Source organism: Symphalangus syndactylus, chromosome 20, assembly GCF_028878055.3.
Source record: "Symphalangus syndactylus isolate Jambi chromosome 20, NHGRI_mSymSyn1-v2.1_pri, whole genome shotgun sequence".
Taxonomy (NCBI): domain Eukaryota; kingdom Metazoa; phylum Chordata; class Mammalia; order Primates; family Hylobatidae; genus Symphalangus; species Symphalangus syndactylus.
Genome location: NC_072442.2, coordinates 19,691,203 through 19,708,369, shown reverse-complemented (window position 1 = coordinate 19,708,369; position 17,167 = coordinate 19,691,203). Strand labels below are relative to the sequence as shown.

Genomic DNA, 17,167 nt, shown 5'->3' with positions numbered 1-17,167 from the left:
CAATTCTGATTATTTTTACACAATATCAAATACAACCAACATGAAAAAATGAACTAAAGCAAAGCCATTTACTTTTATATGAAAGCCTTTTTAAGTAAATGAGTCAATATTTGCTGGTACTGATATTTGGAATGGTCAAGCTCTCCCCTTAGGACCACAAATCCTCTAAGAACAGGCAAAAGAGAAGTTCATCTTTAGGAGGGATTCATTTTTCTAGTCACAGAAAGAAGAACTATTTATTTATTTATATCTTCCCTCATTCCATAAAGCATATGAACTGACTTTTAAAACTACTAAGGACTTTCCCCTCAACTTCTGATTTCTGACCATCAACCTTCTGGTAGCAGAATGAAATTTATTTTGATCTTTTCCCTGTGTGTATGTTAATGCTGGGAAATAAAATATTCACTTATTCACAAACAAGTGGCAAAATTATCACTGGTTAATAAGTGTAAAAAATTTTTACTAACTTCCTAGTATAAGAATTATTTATACTTTAAAAAGAATTTTGCCTTTTGTGACTCTAAAACTTTTATGACTAATGCTGCTGGAAATATATTCTGACAATTTCCTTCATTTTTGTTTTATGATTCATCATGGATAGAATAAATATATGACTATTTTAAAATAAGGCCCACATGCTTCTACACTGTATAACCACTATAGGGTAATCACTGTCAACAATTTTGAGAATAAAACTTCAAAGAGAGCTTTGAATTTCATCTAAGCTTGGAGATAGATCTCTTATGGTTCTACCTAAATCAGAGAAATGAGATGTCAAGGTGAGGAAATATAAACTTATTAACTTACAAAATGGTAATGATGACAGCTTTGATCACGCTATCAAACTCAAATGCAGAAAAGAAATTCTTTAAAAAATAGGAAAGAAAATAATTATCTTCCAAACATACACAGTTAACCCCTTCTATTCTTGTTTTAAATGGGGTCTCCGGGAGAGTAATTTGATATAGTGAGAAAAAGATAAAACTTAAGATACAAAGAGAAAGAAATGAGAAAAAGAAGTCAAACATTTAGAAAGCATTTGAGGCTGGGCACGGTGGCTCACACTTTTAATCCCGGCACTTTGGGAGGCTGAGGAGTGCAGATCACCTGAGATCAGGAGTTTGAGACCAGCCTGGCCAACATGGCGAAACCCTGTCTCTACTAAAAATACAAAAGTTAGCTGGGTGTGGTGGCATATGCCTGTAGTCCCAGTACTTGGGAGGCTGAGGCAGGAGAATCGCTTGAACTCGGGAGGCAGAGGTTGCAGTGAGCCGATATTCCATCACTGCACTCCAGTCTGGGAGACAAAGAAAGACTCCGTCTCAAAAAAAAGAAAGCATCTGACGGCGCTTCCCTTATAAAAGAGTACTAAATGGACTATAACATCTATAATCACATGTGATTTATTCTTTAAAATAATGAATGGTAAGATAATGCTTCTATAAATGTGATCCTAATGTTAGTAACTAAAGATTAATAAAAACTACATTGTCATATTTTATTTACTCTCCTTTTAAAAAAGTTTAGTAATTTAAATGTTTCCGAAAGAAGCAACAGCAAGAATATACAAAACAGAACCTAATGATAACCTTTTATTTTGTCTAAGTGATTTTTCCTCTCATAATAAAGGGGTACATTTTCAAAAAGTAATTTTAAGAAAAATAAACAATGCATTTTTCTTCTTTTTTTTTTGAGATAGAATCTTGCTCTGTCGCCTAGGCTGGAGCGCAGTGGTGCGATCTTGGCTCACTGCAACCTCTGCCTCCCAGGTTCAAGCGATTTTCCCGCCTCAGCCTCCTGAGTAGCTGGGTCTATAGGCACGTGCCACCAAGCCCAGCTAATTTTTCATATTTTTAGTAGAGACGGAGTTTCACCATGTTAGCCAGGATGGTCTCGATCTCCTAACCTCGTGATCTGCCTGCCTTGGCCTCCCAAAGTGCTGGGATTACAGGCACGATCCATTGCGCCCGGCCAACGATGCACTTTTCATTAAAGCTTGAAATGCAAAGCTAAAGAGCTCTAAGGTATTGGCCCAATGTCATATTTAAAAACTAACCACCTGAAAATGTAACACCAAAAAAGGACTACTAAAAAGTATTAAAAATTCTACTTAATAAAGCTATAAAAAATTATGGTATTTGGCTGGGCGTGGTGGCTCACACACTTTGGGAAGCCAAGGTGGGCAGATCACTTGAGGCCAGGAGTTTGAGACCAGACTAGCCCACATAATGAAACCCCATCTCTACTAAAAATACAAAAATTAGCCAGGCATGGTGGTGCATGCCTGTAATCCCAGCTACTTGGGAGGCTGAGGCAGGAGAATCATGTGAACCTGGGAGGTGGAGGTTGCAGTAAGCTGAGATCGTGCCAGTGCACTCCATCCTGGGAGACAGAGTGAGACTCCATCTCAAAAAAAAAAAAAAAAGAAAGAAAAGGTATTAGTGTTGTCTAAATAAAAGATTCCGTTATAGGCAATTTAAAGTTTGTACTTGTGTAAAACAAGGTATAGTTTAAAAGTTGAAAATTTTACCTCTCACTCAGGTCCACCTAAGAATTGAGTAACAGATGGTGGTAGATATTTTACTTTTGTGGGATGGGGGCGGGGATGAGGGATTAACAGATTAGCAGAACTAATAACAGGCCTGAGAACAAAGTAACAATTAAAAAACTGAGAACAAACTAATAGGGGGATTTCATATACTGCTAGGCTAAGGCCTCAGAGGTAAATTCTTGTAACAGTTCCCATAGTATTAAGACTGTTTCCCAAATTTCCTTTATCATAAATACAATACCTAGCTGAATCAGAATGGAATCTACGTTTTTTTGTTTTTGTTTTTTGTTTTTGTTTTTGTTTTTTTCTTGAGGTGGAGTCTCCTCGCTCTGTCGCCCAGGTTGGAGTGCAGTGGCGCGGTCTCGGTCACTGCAAGCTCCGCCTCCCAGGTTCACGCCATTCTCCTGCCTCAGCCTCTCCGAGTAGCTGGGACTACAGGCGCCCGCCACCATGCCCAGCTAATTTTTTGTATTTTTAGTAGAGACAGGGTTTCACCGTGGTCTCGATCTCCTGACCTCGTGATCCGCCGGACTCGGCCTCCCAAAGTGCTGGGATTACAAGTGTGAGCCACTGCGCCCGGCCTGGCATGTTTTCTGTGAAGGGCCACATAGCAAATATTTTAGGCTTTGGGGCCAACAGGCAAAATCAAGCATGTCATGTAGGTACTTACGTAGTAAGAAAGAAACCAAACTTCTACAAAGTTTTTTTGACAAAACTCAAAATATAACCGAGTACAGTTTTGCAATGCAGATTTATTAATGAGAAGAATGAAATTCTTTTTGGAAGGAAAACATTTTGCTTTGTTGGGGTTCAAAGTTAGTGTTGTCCACCATGAAAATTAATTGCCAATGTTTATATGTTAATGCTGATCTGTAATGACATTTTACGTGTCCCATCGTTGAAAATGTCTTTTTGCACAAATATATACTGCCAATACTGGTACATATCCACAAACCTATGACTTTATAGAGCACAAAGTATTTATAAAATTATGTTTGATTATTTTCTTGATGTTTGCCTTTTAGCGTGTGATTACACCGCAGATTAATCAATTCCAATTGAAGGTTAATGGAAACTCAATTGCATAGTTAAATGGATTATGAAATATGGAAATTTCCTTTGCATTTGCATCAAGGTCTAAAAAGATGATGCTGGAACTGTAATTTGAACCTGGAAAATTTATCTGCTTTCCCATCTAAAAAAAACACTTTATTATTCTTTTCATGTTTTGGCATGATGGGTATGCAATGAATATAAATAAAAGGTCCTGGTACAGTGATATACATAGTACTTGAAATGCTGTCTAGTGTGTCAGTGCAATTAGTAGTGCACTCAGCAGCAGTGAGAAGAGATGAGAGCAGTACACATAAGCTCTGTTGAAACTACTAAACTTTGCCTTTGTAGCACGCAAACAGCCACAGATAACATAAAAGAATGACCATGGCTATGTCACAATCAAACTTTATTTTTATGAAATGATAAAATTTGGATGTAACATAATTCTCACCTATCATAAAATATTATTTCTTTTCACTTTTTTCAATCATTTAAAAATATATGGCCAGGCACAGTGGTTCATGCCTGTAATCCCTGCACTTTGAAAGGCCAAGGCAGGCAGATCACCTGAGGTCAGGAGTTCGAGACCAGCCTGGCCAACATGGTGAAACCCTGTCTCTACCACAAATACAAAAATTAGCTGGATGTGGTGGCACATGCCTATAGTCCCAGCTACTTGGGAGGCTGAGGCAGGAGAATCGCCTGAACCCAGTGAGCTGAAATCGCACCACTGCACTCCAACGTGGGCAACAGAGCGAGACTCCATCTCAAATAAATAAATAAATAAATAAATAAATAAATAAATAAATAAAAATATAAAATGTTTCCTTAGTGTACAGACTGTGTGAAAATAGGTGGTAGGCCAAATATGGCCCATGAGTCATTCATTGCTAACCACTCACTTATACTATAAACTTTTCCTGAAAGATATCTGCAACTTTTTATTCTTAAAAACAATACCTCTCCCGACAAACAGAATCAAAGCAACCACCTCAAGCTGGGTGTGGTGGTGTGGTGACTCACACCTGTAATCCCAGCTACTCAGGAGGCTGAGGCAGGAGGCGGCCAGGAGTTCAAGACCAGCCTGGGCAATATAGCAAGGACCTGTTTCTTTCTTTTTTTTTTTTTTTGAGACAGAGTCTCAATCTGTAGCCCAGGCTGGAGTGCAGTGGTGCAATCTCAGCTCACTGCAACCTCCACCTTCCAGATTCAAATGATTCTCGTGCCTCAGCCTTCCGAGTAGCTGGGATTACAGGTATGTGCCAATACGCCCAGCTAACTTTTGTATTTTTAGTAGAGACAGGGTTTTGCCACCTTGGCCACGCTGGTCTCGAACTCCTGGCTTCAAGTGATCTCCCTGCCTCAGCCTACCAAAGTGCTGGGATTACAGGCATGAGCCACTGCACCCGGCCCCCACTTCTTAAAAGAAAAATTACCTTTAATAATAATTTTAAAAAAGACAACCCAACTAAAAAATGGGCAAAGGCAGCTACTCGGAAAGCTGGAGCAGGAGGACTGTTTGAGGCTAGAAGTTCAAGACCACCTTGGGCAACTCAGCAAGACCCCATCTTTACAAAAAAAATTAAAAATTAGCTGTGTGTGGTGGCATGCACCTGTAGTCCCAGCTACTTAGGAGGCTGAGTGGGAGGACTGCTTGAGTCCAGGAGGTTGAGGCTGCAGCGAGCCATGATCATGCCACTGTACTCCAGCCTGGATGACGGTGAGACCCTGTCTCTTTAAAACAAAAATGGGAAAGGACTTTGAATAGGCAATAGACATTTCTCCAAAGAAGATGGCCAATAAGCACATGAAAAATTACACAACATCATTAGCCATCAGGGAAATGCAAATCAAAACAATGAGATCCCAACCACATCTACTAGGATGGCTATAATAAACCAAAAAAGAAAAGTAAAATAACGAGTGTGGCAAAGATGTGGAGAAACTGGAGCCTTCATACACTGCTGGTGGGAATGTAAAATGGTCCAGTCATTGTGTAAAATAGCTGCTGGTTCCTCAGTATGTCAAATATACAATTACCATGTGACTCAGCAATTCAACTACTAAATGTACTCAAAAGAATTTAAAACAGGCCAGGAGTGTTGGGTCATGCCTATAATCCCAGCACTCTGAGAGGCTAGATGGGAGAATTGTTTGAGCCAGGAGTTTGAGACCAGCCTGGGCAACATAGTGAGATCCTGACTTTACAAGAAAATTTAAAAATTGGCTGGGCACGGTGGCATGTGCCTGTAGTCCCAACTCCTCAGGAAGCTGAGGTGGGAGGATGGCCTGAGCCTTGGAGTTTGAGGCTGCAGTGAGCTATGATCACACCACTGTGCTCCAGCCTGGGCCACAAGTAAGATCTTGTCTCTAAATTAAAAAAAAAAAAAAAAAAAAAAAGGCCAGGCATGGTGGTTCACACCTGTAATCCCAACACTTTGGGAGGCCAAGGTGGGTGCATTGCTTGAGCCCAGGAGTTTAAGACCAACCTGGGCAACATGGTGAAACCCCATCTTCTACTAAAAATACAAAAATTAGCTGGGTGTGGTGGCACACACATGTGATCCCAACTATTTGGGAGACTGAGGTGGGAGGATCGTTGACGCCAGGAAGTCGAGGGGGCAGTGAGCCGTGATTGCGCTACTGCACTCTAGCCTGGGTGACACAGTAAGGCCCTGACCCAAAAAAAAGGAGAATAGGCCAGGAGCAGTGGTTCACGCCTATAATTCCAGCACTTTGGGAGGCCGAGGCAGGAGGATCACCTGAGGTTGGGTGTTCAAGACCAGCCTGACCAACATGGAGAAACCCCATAACTATTAAAAATACAAAATTAGTAGGGTGTAGTGGCGCATGCCTATAATTCCAGCTACTCGGAAGGCTGAGGCAGGAGAATCACTTGAACCCGGGAGGCGGAAGTTGTGGTGCGCAGAGATTGCACCATTGCACTCCAGACGGGGCAATAAGAGCGAAACTCTGTCTCAAAAAAAAAAGAAAAGAAAAAGAAAAACTAGCCAGGCATGGTGGTATGTGCCTATAGTTCCAGCTACTTGAGAGATTTAGGTGGGATGGTTGCTTGAGCCAGGAATTCGAGATTATAGTAAGCTGTAATCATGCCACTGCACCCCAGCCTGGGTGACAGAGCAAGACTCTGTCTTCAAAAAAAAGCAAACAAGTGTTCAAACAAAAACTTGTATTGAATGTTTACAACAGTCTATTCGTAATAGCCTAAAAGTAGAAACTACTCAATATGCATCAACAGATACAGGGATAAACTAAATATGATGTATCCAGCTAGGTGCAGTGGCTCACACCTGTAATCCCAGCACTCTTGGAGGCAGAGGTGGAAGCGGGAAGATTGCTTGAGCCCGGGAGTTTGAGACCAGCCTGGGCAACATGGCGAAACCCTGTCTTTACAAAAAATAAAATAAAAAAAAAATCAGCTGGGCATGGTGGCGAATGCCTATGGTCCTAGCTACTCGAGAGGCTAAGGTGGGAGGATTGCTTGAGCCCAGGAGCTTGAGGCTGCAGTGAGCTGTCATCACACCACTGCTCTCCAGCCTGGGTGACAGAATGAGACTCTGTCTCAAAAAATAAAAAAAATAAAAAATAAAATAAAACCCATCAAAAACATGGTGTACCCATAAAATGATTATCGGGCCGTAAAAAGAAATGAAATACTGATATATGCTATAACGTGGATATACCTTGGAAATATTATGCTAAGTAAAAGAAGCCAGAAACAAAAGGTCACATATTGTATGAGTCCATTTATATAAAATGTCCAGAAGAGGCAAATCCACAGAGATAGAAGGTAGATTGGTGGTGGCCAGGGGTTGAGTAACCGGACAATAGGGAGTGACTGCTAATAGGTACAGGGTTTCTCTTTGGGGTGATGAAATGTTCTGAAATTAGACAGTGGTGATGATTGCACAACTTTGTGAATATACTAAAAACCACGGAATTGTACAACTTTAAGAGGATGAATTTTAAGGTACTTGAGATATATCTCAAAAAAATTTAGTTTTTCAATGTCTATGGCAAAATATTAAATTTTGGATATTTCAATAAAGAGTTACTGTGTTTCTTAGCTATAAAACAAAAAGGGCTGGGCACAGTAGCTCACGCCTGTAATCCTGGCATTTTGGGAGGCCCAGGCAGGCGGGTCACTTGAGGTCAGGAGTTCGAGATCAGCCTGGACAACATGGTGAAACCCTGTCTCTACTAAAAATACAAAAATTACCCAGGCATGGTGGCGCATGCCTGTGATCCCAGCCACTTTGGCAGGCTGAGGCATGAGAATCACTTGAACCCCAGAGGTAGAGGTTGCAGTCAGCCGAGATTGAGATCGTGCCACTGCACTCCAGCCTAAGTGATAGAGCGAGACTCTGTCTCAAAAGAAAAAAAACAAAAACAAAAGGAGTAGTCACATTGTATTACGTTGTGCCTATGTCAAAAAACTACATAAGATTTTTATTTGTGTGTGTTTTTTAGTTTGTAGATTTTATAGTAGCAAAACAAGAAGACCATTAGCTAAGTCTTTGGAGGACTTTTTTGTTGTTATTGTTGCCAATTCTTGTTTGTTTTAATGGCACTTCCTGAAGCAGTACTTGATTACATTCCACTGTTGTGGAAAATATTACGAATATTTAATATGAATGTCATTGAAGAAGAGTACCTGGAAAATGTAACCATTTAATAAGCAATAAATTTAAATTTCAGCAGTTTAATCTCTACACAAATACTTAAGAGTTACTAAAAATCACTACCATACTACAGTTACTACATACACATTCCAGCCCCTATAAACACAGCCTGTTACCTCCTTCTCCTCCGGGCAGTACAGGGGCCCTGTAGGATGAAGAACAGCTTTCTGCGCGTAATAAAAGAGCTCTGATATGTTCTTCAGGTTTTTTGCTGAACACTGAAAAAATAAAATTAAAATTTTACACTCTGAAATCAATTATGAGAGCTAAAAACAATTTTCAAACTATCAACATAAGGCAAAAGAAAGATTCCTTGAAAAAAACGAAAAATGCATCTTTGTGGACATCACAATATGAATGTCTAGAAAGAGCTCAGAGGCCAACTGCAACTTCTGTTTTATTTGGTTTACGTGACTTCACAAAGAGCAGAAAATTTATTCCATCCCACATTGTCCCCATTTAAAACCCCAATTTAGTAAGAATTCATTAAAAATAAATTTTCAAATCAAATTATGAGGCATACCTCCACACAGGTTTCTATTTCTGTATACTGGTTCATAATAGGAAGGATGGTCTCCATACTACTATATTCCACCAGATCAGATTTGTTCCCAACCAATATTAAAGGCAGCCTAAAATAAACAGGGCACATTGTAATAAGGAAGGCAAAAGACATTAGATTTATATTTTAATTTACACCATAACCCATTCTAACTAAAAAGCTTTTATTTAATCTTCTCAACAACATGAACCTTCCTCTACAGTCACGTCAAGCCCCCAGATAGCACGTATTTACTCAACGTGTTATCTATTGAGCACTTATTATAAGCCACATACTGCTCCAAGTATTAAGGACCCAAGACAGAAGGTCCCTACCCATTCTGTTTTGTTTTTTGTTTTCTTGAGACAGGGTCTAGCTCTGTTGTCCAGGCTGGAGTGCAGTGGCAGGATCACAGCTCACTGCAACCTCAAATTCCTATGCTCAAGTGATCCACTTGCCCTAGCCTCCCTAGTAGCTAGGACTATAGGCATAAGCCACCACATCCAGCAAATTAAAAATTTTTTTTTTTGTAGAGAAGGGTCTAGCTATATTGCCTAGGCTAGTCTCAAACTTCTGGCCTCCCAAAGTGTTGGGATTATAGGCATGAGCTACCATGCCTGGGCAGATCTATAAACCTGACCATTCCAATAGTGAAAAACAGAAAATGAGCAATAAGCAAATAAAATAATTTCCAATTCAGTAAGTACTATGCAGGAAATAAGTAGGGGGATAGAGTAGTGGGAAGGAGCTAGTTCTGTATAATAATTAAGGAAAACCCCCTATGTAAAGGTGACATTTGAGCCAAGGGGTGAAGGATAAGACGAAATCTGCCATGTAGAGTCAGGGAAGAGGAAGCCAGGAGGAAGGAACGGCATGTGCAAAGGCCCCAAACTGAAAAAACATCCTGATGGGGCCAAACAACAGGAAAATGCCAGAATGGCTACACAGTACTGAGTAAAGAGAAAAAGGTATAAAATGGGGTTAGAAAGAGGATCAAAGGTCAGACACATAAGGACTTAAGCTGCAGTAAGGAGTGTAGGTTTTATTGTTAGTGTAAAATGGGAAGTCATTGAATGGTTCTAAGAAGAGGGTTAACATTTTTAAATGCAGTGATTTTTTAGAGCTATATACTGAAATATTTACAGCATGAAAATAATGTCTCTATTTGCTTCAAAATGATCTCAGTGGGAGGGGTAATAGATGAAACAAGACTGGCCATGAGTTAATTGTTGAAGCTGGATAACAGGTGTGTACCTCAGTATGTTACATTTTTTCACTAACAAATTTTTAAAAATATAATAGTAACTTGGACTAGTGACAGTGACAGTAAAGATGAAATGGAAAATATTCGAATTTCAGATATATTTTATAAGACAGAAACAGCTGATAGGTTAGATGTGAAGGTTGAGGGAAAAGCAGAAACCAAGAAAAATACTCAGGTTTTGGCTGGAAAAAAATGGGTAGATCTCAGAAGATACAGAAGATTGAGAATGATATTTTGTGTTTGTTTTTGGCAGGGAGTAGGCAGGGAATTAAAGATTTTATTTTAAATAAGTCAAATCTGGTAAGTCTGTGGGGAAAAATCTTAATGGGGATATTAAAGAGGACCAACCTAGTGGAGAAATGTTGTGAATCCTGCAAGAGAGCTTGGAGGGAAAGCCAATCATCCTGCTGGAACTCCAGACTGCAAAAGTAGCACTTGAAAGCATTTAGCTTACCTAACCCTTGGTGTGCCATTATGCTTGAAAAGACCGACCACCATATAGCCCAAATATAAATTCCTAACAGAACCAGGAGGGTTTCCAAAAATGTAGCGGTTTGTAACCAAAGGTGTGCATCAGTAGCTCATGCCTGTAATTTCAGCACTTTGGGAGGCCAAGGCGGAAGGACTGCTTGAGACCAGGAGCTCAAGACTATCCTGGATAACATAGTGAGACCCCGTTTCTGCAAGAGTTTTTAAAAAATTAGCCAGGTGTGATGGCACGCACTTGCAGTCCCAGCTACTTGGGAAGCTGTCATGGTAAAGCCAAAATTGTTTAATTCAGTGGTCCAAGCTGGTGCTTGATAGATTGATAGATCTTAGCAAAACTGCCCTCTTTTTTTTTTTTTTTTTTTTTGAGACAGAGTCTCGTTCTGTTGCCCAGGCTGGAGTGCAGTGGTGTGATCTCGGCTCACTGCAAGCTCCGCCTCCCGGGTTCATGCCATTCTCCTGCCTCAGCCTCCTGAGTAGCTGGGACTACAGGCGCCCGCCACCACACCAGGCTAATTTTTTTGTATTTTTGTAGAGACGGGGTTTCACTGTGTTAGCCAGGATGGTCTCGATCTCCTGACCTCGTGATTCGCCCGCCTCGGCCTCCCGAAGTGCTGGGATTACAGGCGTGAGCCACCGCACCTGGCAAAACTGCCCTCTCTTAAAGATTCCCTCCTAGAAATGGCTCAAGCAAGAGCAAGAAAAGCAGATATTAGGAGCATATGGGTATTGGATCCCCCAAGGCAGACCTGTCCAATACAACATTCTATGATGATGGAAATGCTCTTTATCTCTACTCTCCATTACTGTAACCATTAGTCACATGTGGCTATGAGCACTTGAAACATGGCTAAGTGTATCCGAGGAACAAGTTTTAGTTTTATTAATTTTAATTAATTTTTTTTTTTTTTTTTTTTTTTTTTGAGATGGAGTCTTCTTTCTCTGTCCCCCAGGCTAGAGTGCAGTGGCGCAATCTCGGCTCACTGCAAGCTCCGCCTCCCAGGTTCACGCCATTCTCCTGCCTCAGCCTCCCGAGTAGCTGGGACTACAGGCGCCCGCCAACACGCCCGGCTAATTTTTTGTATTTTTAGTAGAGACGGGGTTTCACTGTGTTAGCCAGGATGGTCTCGATCTCCTGACCTCGTGATCCGCCCGCCTCAGCCTCCCAAAGTGCTGGGATTACAGGCTTGAGCCACCGTGCCCGGCCAATTTTAATTAATTTAAAGTTAAATCACCACAACTGACGAGAGGCTGCTGCATTGGACGGCACAGCTCTAAAGGGTCATTCTTTCCTTCCCACCTTGTCAAATCATCACAAAGTTAAAACCATGATAAAAGAGAAGCCATACAATGCCACAGCATTGCTCACAGCACATATAATGTCATCTCAGTCTCCCTTCCAAAATATGTAAGACAGAGGGTTAATGACCATAGTCATATGTTTAGAACCAGATCTTTAGAGCTTCAAGGCACGAAAACGTCCAACTAAAAGAGAAATCTAAAAAATTGAGAAAAGGACCAAATGTGTACAATACATAGATATTAGTCTGATTTTCCTATTTAAAAAGATTCAGGCCGGGCACAGTAGCTCATGCCTGTAGTCCCAGCACTTTGGGAGGCCAAGGTGAGCAGATCATTTGAGGTCATGAGTTCGAGACCAGACTGACCAACGTGTGAAACCCTCTCTATTAAAAAATACGAAAATTAGCCAGGCGTGGTGGTACATGCCTGTAGTTCCAGTTACTCAGGAGGCTGAGGCATGAGAATCACTTGAATCCGGGGGGCAGAGGCTGCAAGGAGCCAAGATTGCGCCCCTATACTCCAGCCCGGGCGACAGAGCAAGACTCTGTCTCAAAATAAATAAGTAAATAAATAAAACTGAGACTTTTCAAGCAGCAGTTTGAGAAAGAGAAATGTAAGATTTATGACCAAAATAATCTGTCTGAAGTTGTGAATCATTATGATATCAGAGTTCTGTTTCTTGCTTTGCTCTCAAGTATATTTACTGCCTCAAATGAGTCCCCCCAAAAAAGGCATGTGGGTGTGTGTATGAACAGACAGAAAAACTGATAGATAAGGCAAATGTGGCAAAATGTTACCTAGTAAATTTAAGTGAAGGATTTAGGGAAGTTCAATGTACTACTTCTTGTACGTTTTCTGCACGCTTTAAACTTTTTAATTATAAAAAGTTTGAGAGAGGAAAAAATACCTGCTGTCTTTGTCTGTTCTTTCATTTATGAGAGGAATCCATCGACTTGTTACCTAAAATGAAAATTAACAAGCGCTTAGCCATGATAAGGATCTTTACAAAACACTCTTCCCTTAGACCCCTAAAATTCTAAACAGAGGATCAACTTTGGAAGCACTCCACTGAAACCAACTATAGTGAAGAAAAGATCACACCTACCTTATCAATAGAATGCTTGTTGTTAACGGCATACACTATACAGATGACATTAGCCTAGAAGAAAAATTAACAAATTGATGGTATCTAAAAATAATAAAAACATAGACAGCTCTTAATTAGCAACTTGTTAATATATTTGGGTGAAAGGAAGAAAAAATTTAAACGCTAAAACAAAAAAACAAAAAAAGAATTAGCTTGCCTCTAAGAGAAAATGTTCCTAAGGACTTAAAGCAAAAACACATACTCAGTAACAGCCATAACAACAAAGAACTGCAAAAGAACTTTTGGTAATTAAGAGAATGAAAAAGGGGCAGCGTGTATCACTTGAGGCCAGGAGTTTGAGAACAGCCTGGTTAACATGGCAAAACCCCATCTCTACTAAAATACAAAAATTAGCTGGGCATGGTGGTGCATGCCTGTAATCCCAGCTACTTGGGAGGCTGAGGCATGAGAATCACTTGAGCCTGTGAGATGGAGGTTGCGATAAGGCAAAATTGCACCACTGCACTCCAGCCTGGGTGACAGAGTGAGACACGGTCCCCAAAAAAAACACAAAAACAAATAAACAAGGCCGGGCGTGGTGGTTCACACCTGTAATCCCAGCACTTTGGGAGGCCGAGGCGGGCGGATCACGAGGTCAGGAGATCGAGACCATCCTGGCTAACACAGTGAAACCCCGTCTCTACTAAAAATACAAAAAATTAGCCGGGCAAGGTGGCGGGCGCCTGTAGTCCCAGCTACTCAGGAGGCTGAGGCAAGAGAAGGGCGTGAACCCCGGGGAGCGGAGCCTGCAGTGAGCCGAGATCATGCCATTGCACTCCAGCCTGGGCGACAGCAAGACTCTATCTCAAACAAACAAACAAACAAAAAGAGAATGAAAAAGGCAGGCTCATAAAATCATCACTGTTTTTCTACACAAAAACCCATACCTCTGTTTTTTAAAGCTCACCTGTGATATTTCTTGATGAAGTTGTTCATCACTCTGTTCTGCTTCTACAAATGACAAAAAGTCAATGTTTCATATTGCAGACATTTTCATAAAAACTAATGGCCAAGCTAAATTCTATGCAACACCCATCTAACATCCCTCAAAATGATGTGGTGTAGCCAACACAAGGGAAAGCCAGGGGAATGAAAAGGTTCAAACATGATAAGGCAGCTGGCACTGAAAGACAAGTCTATAAAAGGATAACTCAGGCATGGAACAGCAGAAGCATTGTGTAATAAATCTAGGCCAGCATCTGATCCAGAGTTGAAAAGGGTCAGGCAAAGGACCTCAGAAATCCAAGCTAGCAGACTGGGTGCTGAAGAGTCAGGAGCTCGGACAAAGAGTCTATACACACAGGATCAAAAGGCAGGTGAGATTCTGGGTAATACAAGCGTAAGATCTAGATAGCAGGTGGGAGTAATAATAACCAAGACCCAGAGGCAAAACTGTAGCTTGATAATGAAGTGATGAGAATTCCCCCTCTAGCATGTATCTTTAGCTAGAACTGGTCTCAATGGGCGGGTGTGCCTGCAATTCCACGGATGCGGGGATATGAATGATATAGCTAGGATAGAAAGCAAATAATTGAAGAGCAAAGCAATTACTGGCATATTGATTTAGACCACCTTAGGTTACATATATCTTCCCCTAAAAATGCCTGTTACTTCTGACATAATAACTAATATCATACATGAATTCAATGGTATTTTATACTATGCTAAGTAACAGGCCATATTTTTAATATCTTTCCATATATTAAGTAATCAATGGGTTAAGGCTTCAATTCTAATACTGAGGTGAATCTAATTATATGGCTACACATATTGAAGAATAATTCTGTAAATAAATCTAGTTATGAGACTGATTGTAGCAGAAGGCATTCACCTCCCTCAGCTTCCAGTACAGTGCTGTCCAACATACAGACAATGCAAGCCACATATATAGTTTTCAATTTTTTAGTAGCAACCTTTAAAAAGGTAAGTAAAAAAGGTAAAATTAAATTTTCATTTAACCCAAAATATCAAAAATATTTAAATTTCAACATGTACTCAATAGAAAAATTAATGAGATATTTTACATCCTTTTTTCATACTAAGTCTTCAAAATCCAGTTATATTTTACAATTAACAGCACATTTTCATTCAGAACAGTCACATTTCAAGTGTTCAACAGCCACAGGTATTATGGAACCCAACTGAGTAATCTGGGGACGAAGAACTGTCAGATGGAGGCACCAGGTGGGTATAGGGTAGAGGTTGACAGATATAAATGAGGTAAGAATCGTAAAGGATCATTTATTGCTACAGAGAAAAGACCACCTCTCTGAACATTTGTAAAAGCTCAGTATCTTTTTTCAAGTCTATTAAATTAACCTACACCTTCATCTACAAGAGGATATTCATTACCTGAGTAATCTACAATGTGTGTTGGAACTCTCTCTGGGGTGACATCAGCTGGAATGGTGATTTCTTCTGCCCGGGGAGGAACCTTCATTTACAAACAAATATAGAAAAAAAAAACCACCTTTGAATATTATCACTCAAACTTGTAACAGATGATATAAATTTATCTACACAGGTTGAGTGTTTCTTTTCTTTTCTTTTTTTTTTTTTTTTATGGAGTCTCACTCTATGGCCCAGGCTAGAGTGCAGTGGTACGATCTCTGCTCACTGCAACCTCTGCTGCCCAGGTTCAAACGATTCTCCTGCCTCAGCCTCCCGAGTAGCTGAGATTACAGGCGCCTACCACTGCGCCCAGCTAATTTTTGTATTTTTGTATTTTTATTTTTTTATTTATTATTATACTTTAGGTTTTAGGGTACATGTGCAGAATTGCAGGTTTGTTACATATGTATCCATGTGCCATGTTGGTTTGCTGTACCCATTAACTTGTCATTTAGCATTAGGTATATCTCCTTAGTAGAGACAGGGTTTCACCATCTTGGCCACGCTAGTCTTGAACTCCCGACCTTGTGATCCACCCGCCTTGGCCTCCCAAAGTGCTGGGATCACAGGCTGAGTATTTCTAAGCCGAAAATCTGAAATCTGAAATGTTCCAAAATTCTAAACTTTTTAGCACTAACATGATACTCAAAGGAAATGTTCATTGGAGCATTTCTGATTTTCGGATTACGGAAATGTGCAATTAGTAAGTATAATGCAAACATTCCAAAATCTGAACAAACCTGAAATGTGAAACACTTCTGATCCCAAGCATTTTGGATAAAGGATGCTCAACTTGTATTAGCCCCTCTCACCAATACCCATTTGTTGTATATATAAGTGTTTACTTTTGTGCTTTACCACAGATGCAAATATATATTAAAACTGTAGGATAAAAACATTTTAAATGCATATTTCTATCTACGTAGACCCAATACATTAAGGATACTTCAGATCTGACACAGACTCAAAGGATTCTTGGATTAATTTGGTGTTTCAGTGTCAGATTTTTAAAATATGTTGTTTTCATTCTATTTTGTTGAAGGCTGAAGATACTCTGCAAATGAGGAGGTATTTAAATCCACAACAATCTGCAAATAAACCAACAGGTTATCAACATTCATTTCCTCTAGAAAATAATGGACTGGCTTACATAAGCCTTATGTTTGTTTGCTTGTTTTTCATTTATTTATTTATTTTTTTTGAGACAGAGTTTTGCTCTTGTTGCCCAGGCTGGAGTGCAATGGCACGATCTCAGCTCACTGCAAGCTCTGCCTCTGGGTTCAAGCTATTCTCCTGCCTCAGCCTCCCAAGTAGCTGGGATTACAGGCATGCACCACCATACCTGGCTAATTTTGTATTTTACTAGAGATGGGGGTTTCACCATGTTGGCCAGGCTGGTCTTGAACTCCTGACCTCAAGTGATTCGCCCACCTCAGCCTCCCAAAGTGCTGGGATTACAGGCATGAGCCACCACGCCCAGCCAAGCCTTATGTTTAATGATTCCATTTTTCACAAGGACTGCATTTTTTAAAATTAATTAAAAACCCTTCTAGATTACTTACAATCCCTAAAAAAGTGAAAAAATAAATTTTAAAAAACCAAAAACACAAAACCCTTATCCACAATCAAGAGGACTATGCTAAAACAATTCTAAACTAAAACTCTCACAGAAAACTTTTAGGTGTTATACCCAGGGTAATTATAAATTAATGTTACTGATTCT

General features: G+C 40.1%; 1 protein-coding gene across 9 annotated transcripts in view; it reads right to left on the bottom strand.

The window, feature by feature from the left end:
• RHOT1 (ras homolog family member T1) overlaps positions 1–17,167 on the bottom strand; it is a 107,021-nt gene that overhangs the window by 55,601 nt on the left and 34,253 nt on the right. For all 9 annotated transcript variants that reach the window (XR_008653164.2, XM_055257606.2, XM_055257609.2 and 6 more), the window contains 6 exons: positions 15,406–15,487; positions 13,961–14,004; positions 13,012–13,065; positions 12,814–12,866; positions 8,837–8,945; positions 8,430–8,531 (listed from right to left, as the gene is read on the bottom strand). Coding sequence is in view for 8 of the 9 variants with exons in the window: in XM_055257606.2 (XP_055113581.2) it covers positions 8,430–8,531; positions 8,837–8,945; positions 12,814–12,866; positions 13,012–13,065; positions 13,961–14,004; positions 15,406–15,487 (444 nt within the window). In the remaining variant the exon portion in view is untranslated. The remainder of the gene's footprint in view (positions 1–8,429; positions 8,532–8,836; positions 8,946–12,813; positions 12,867–13,011; positions 13,066–13,960; positions 14,005–15,405; positions 15,488–17,167) is intronic.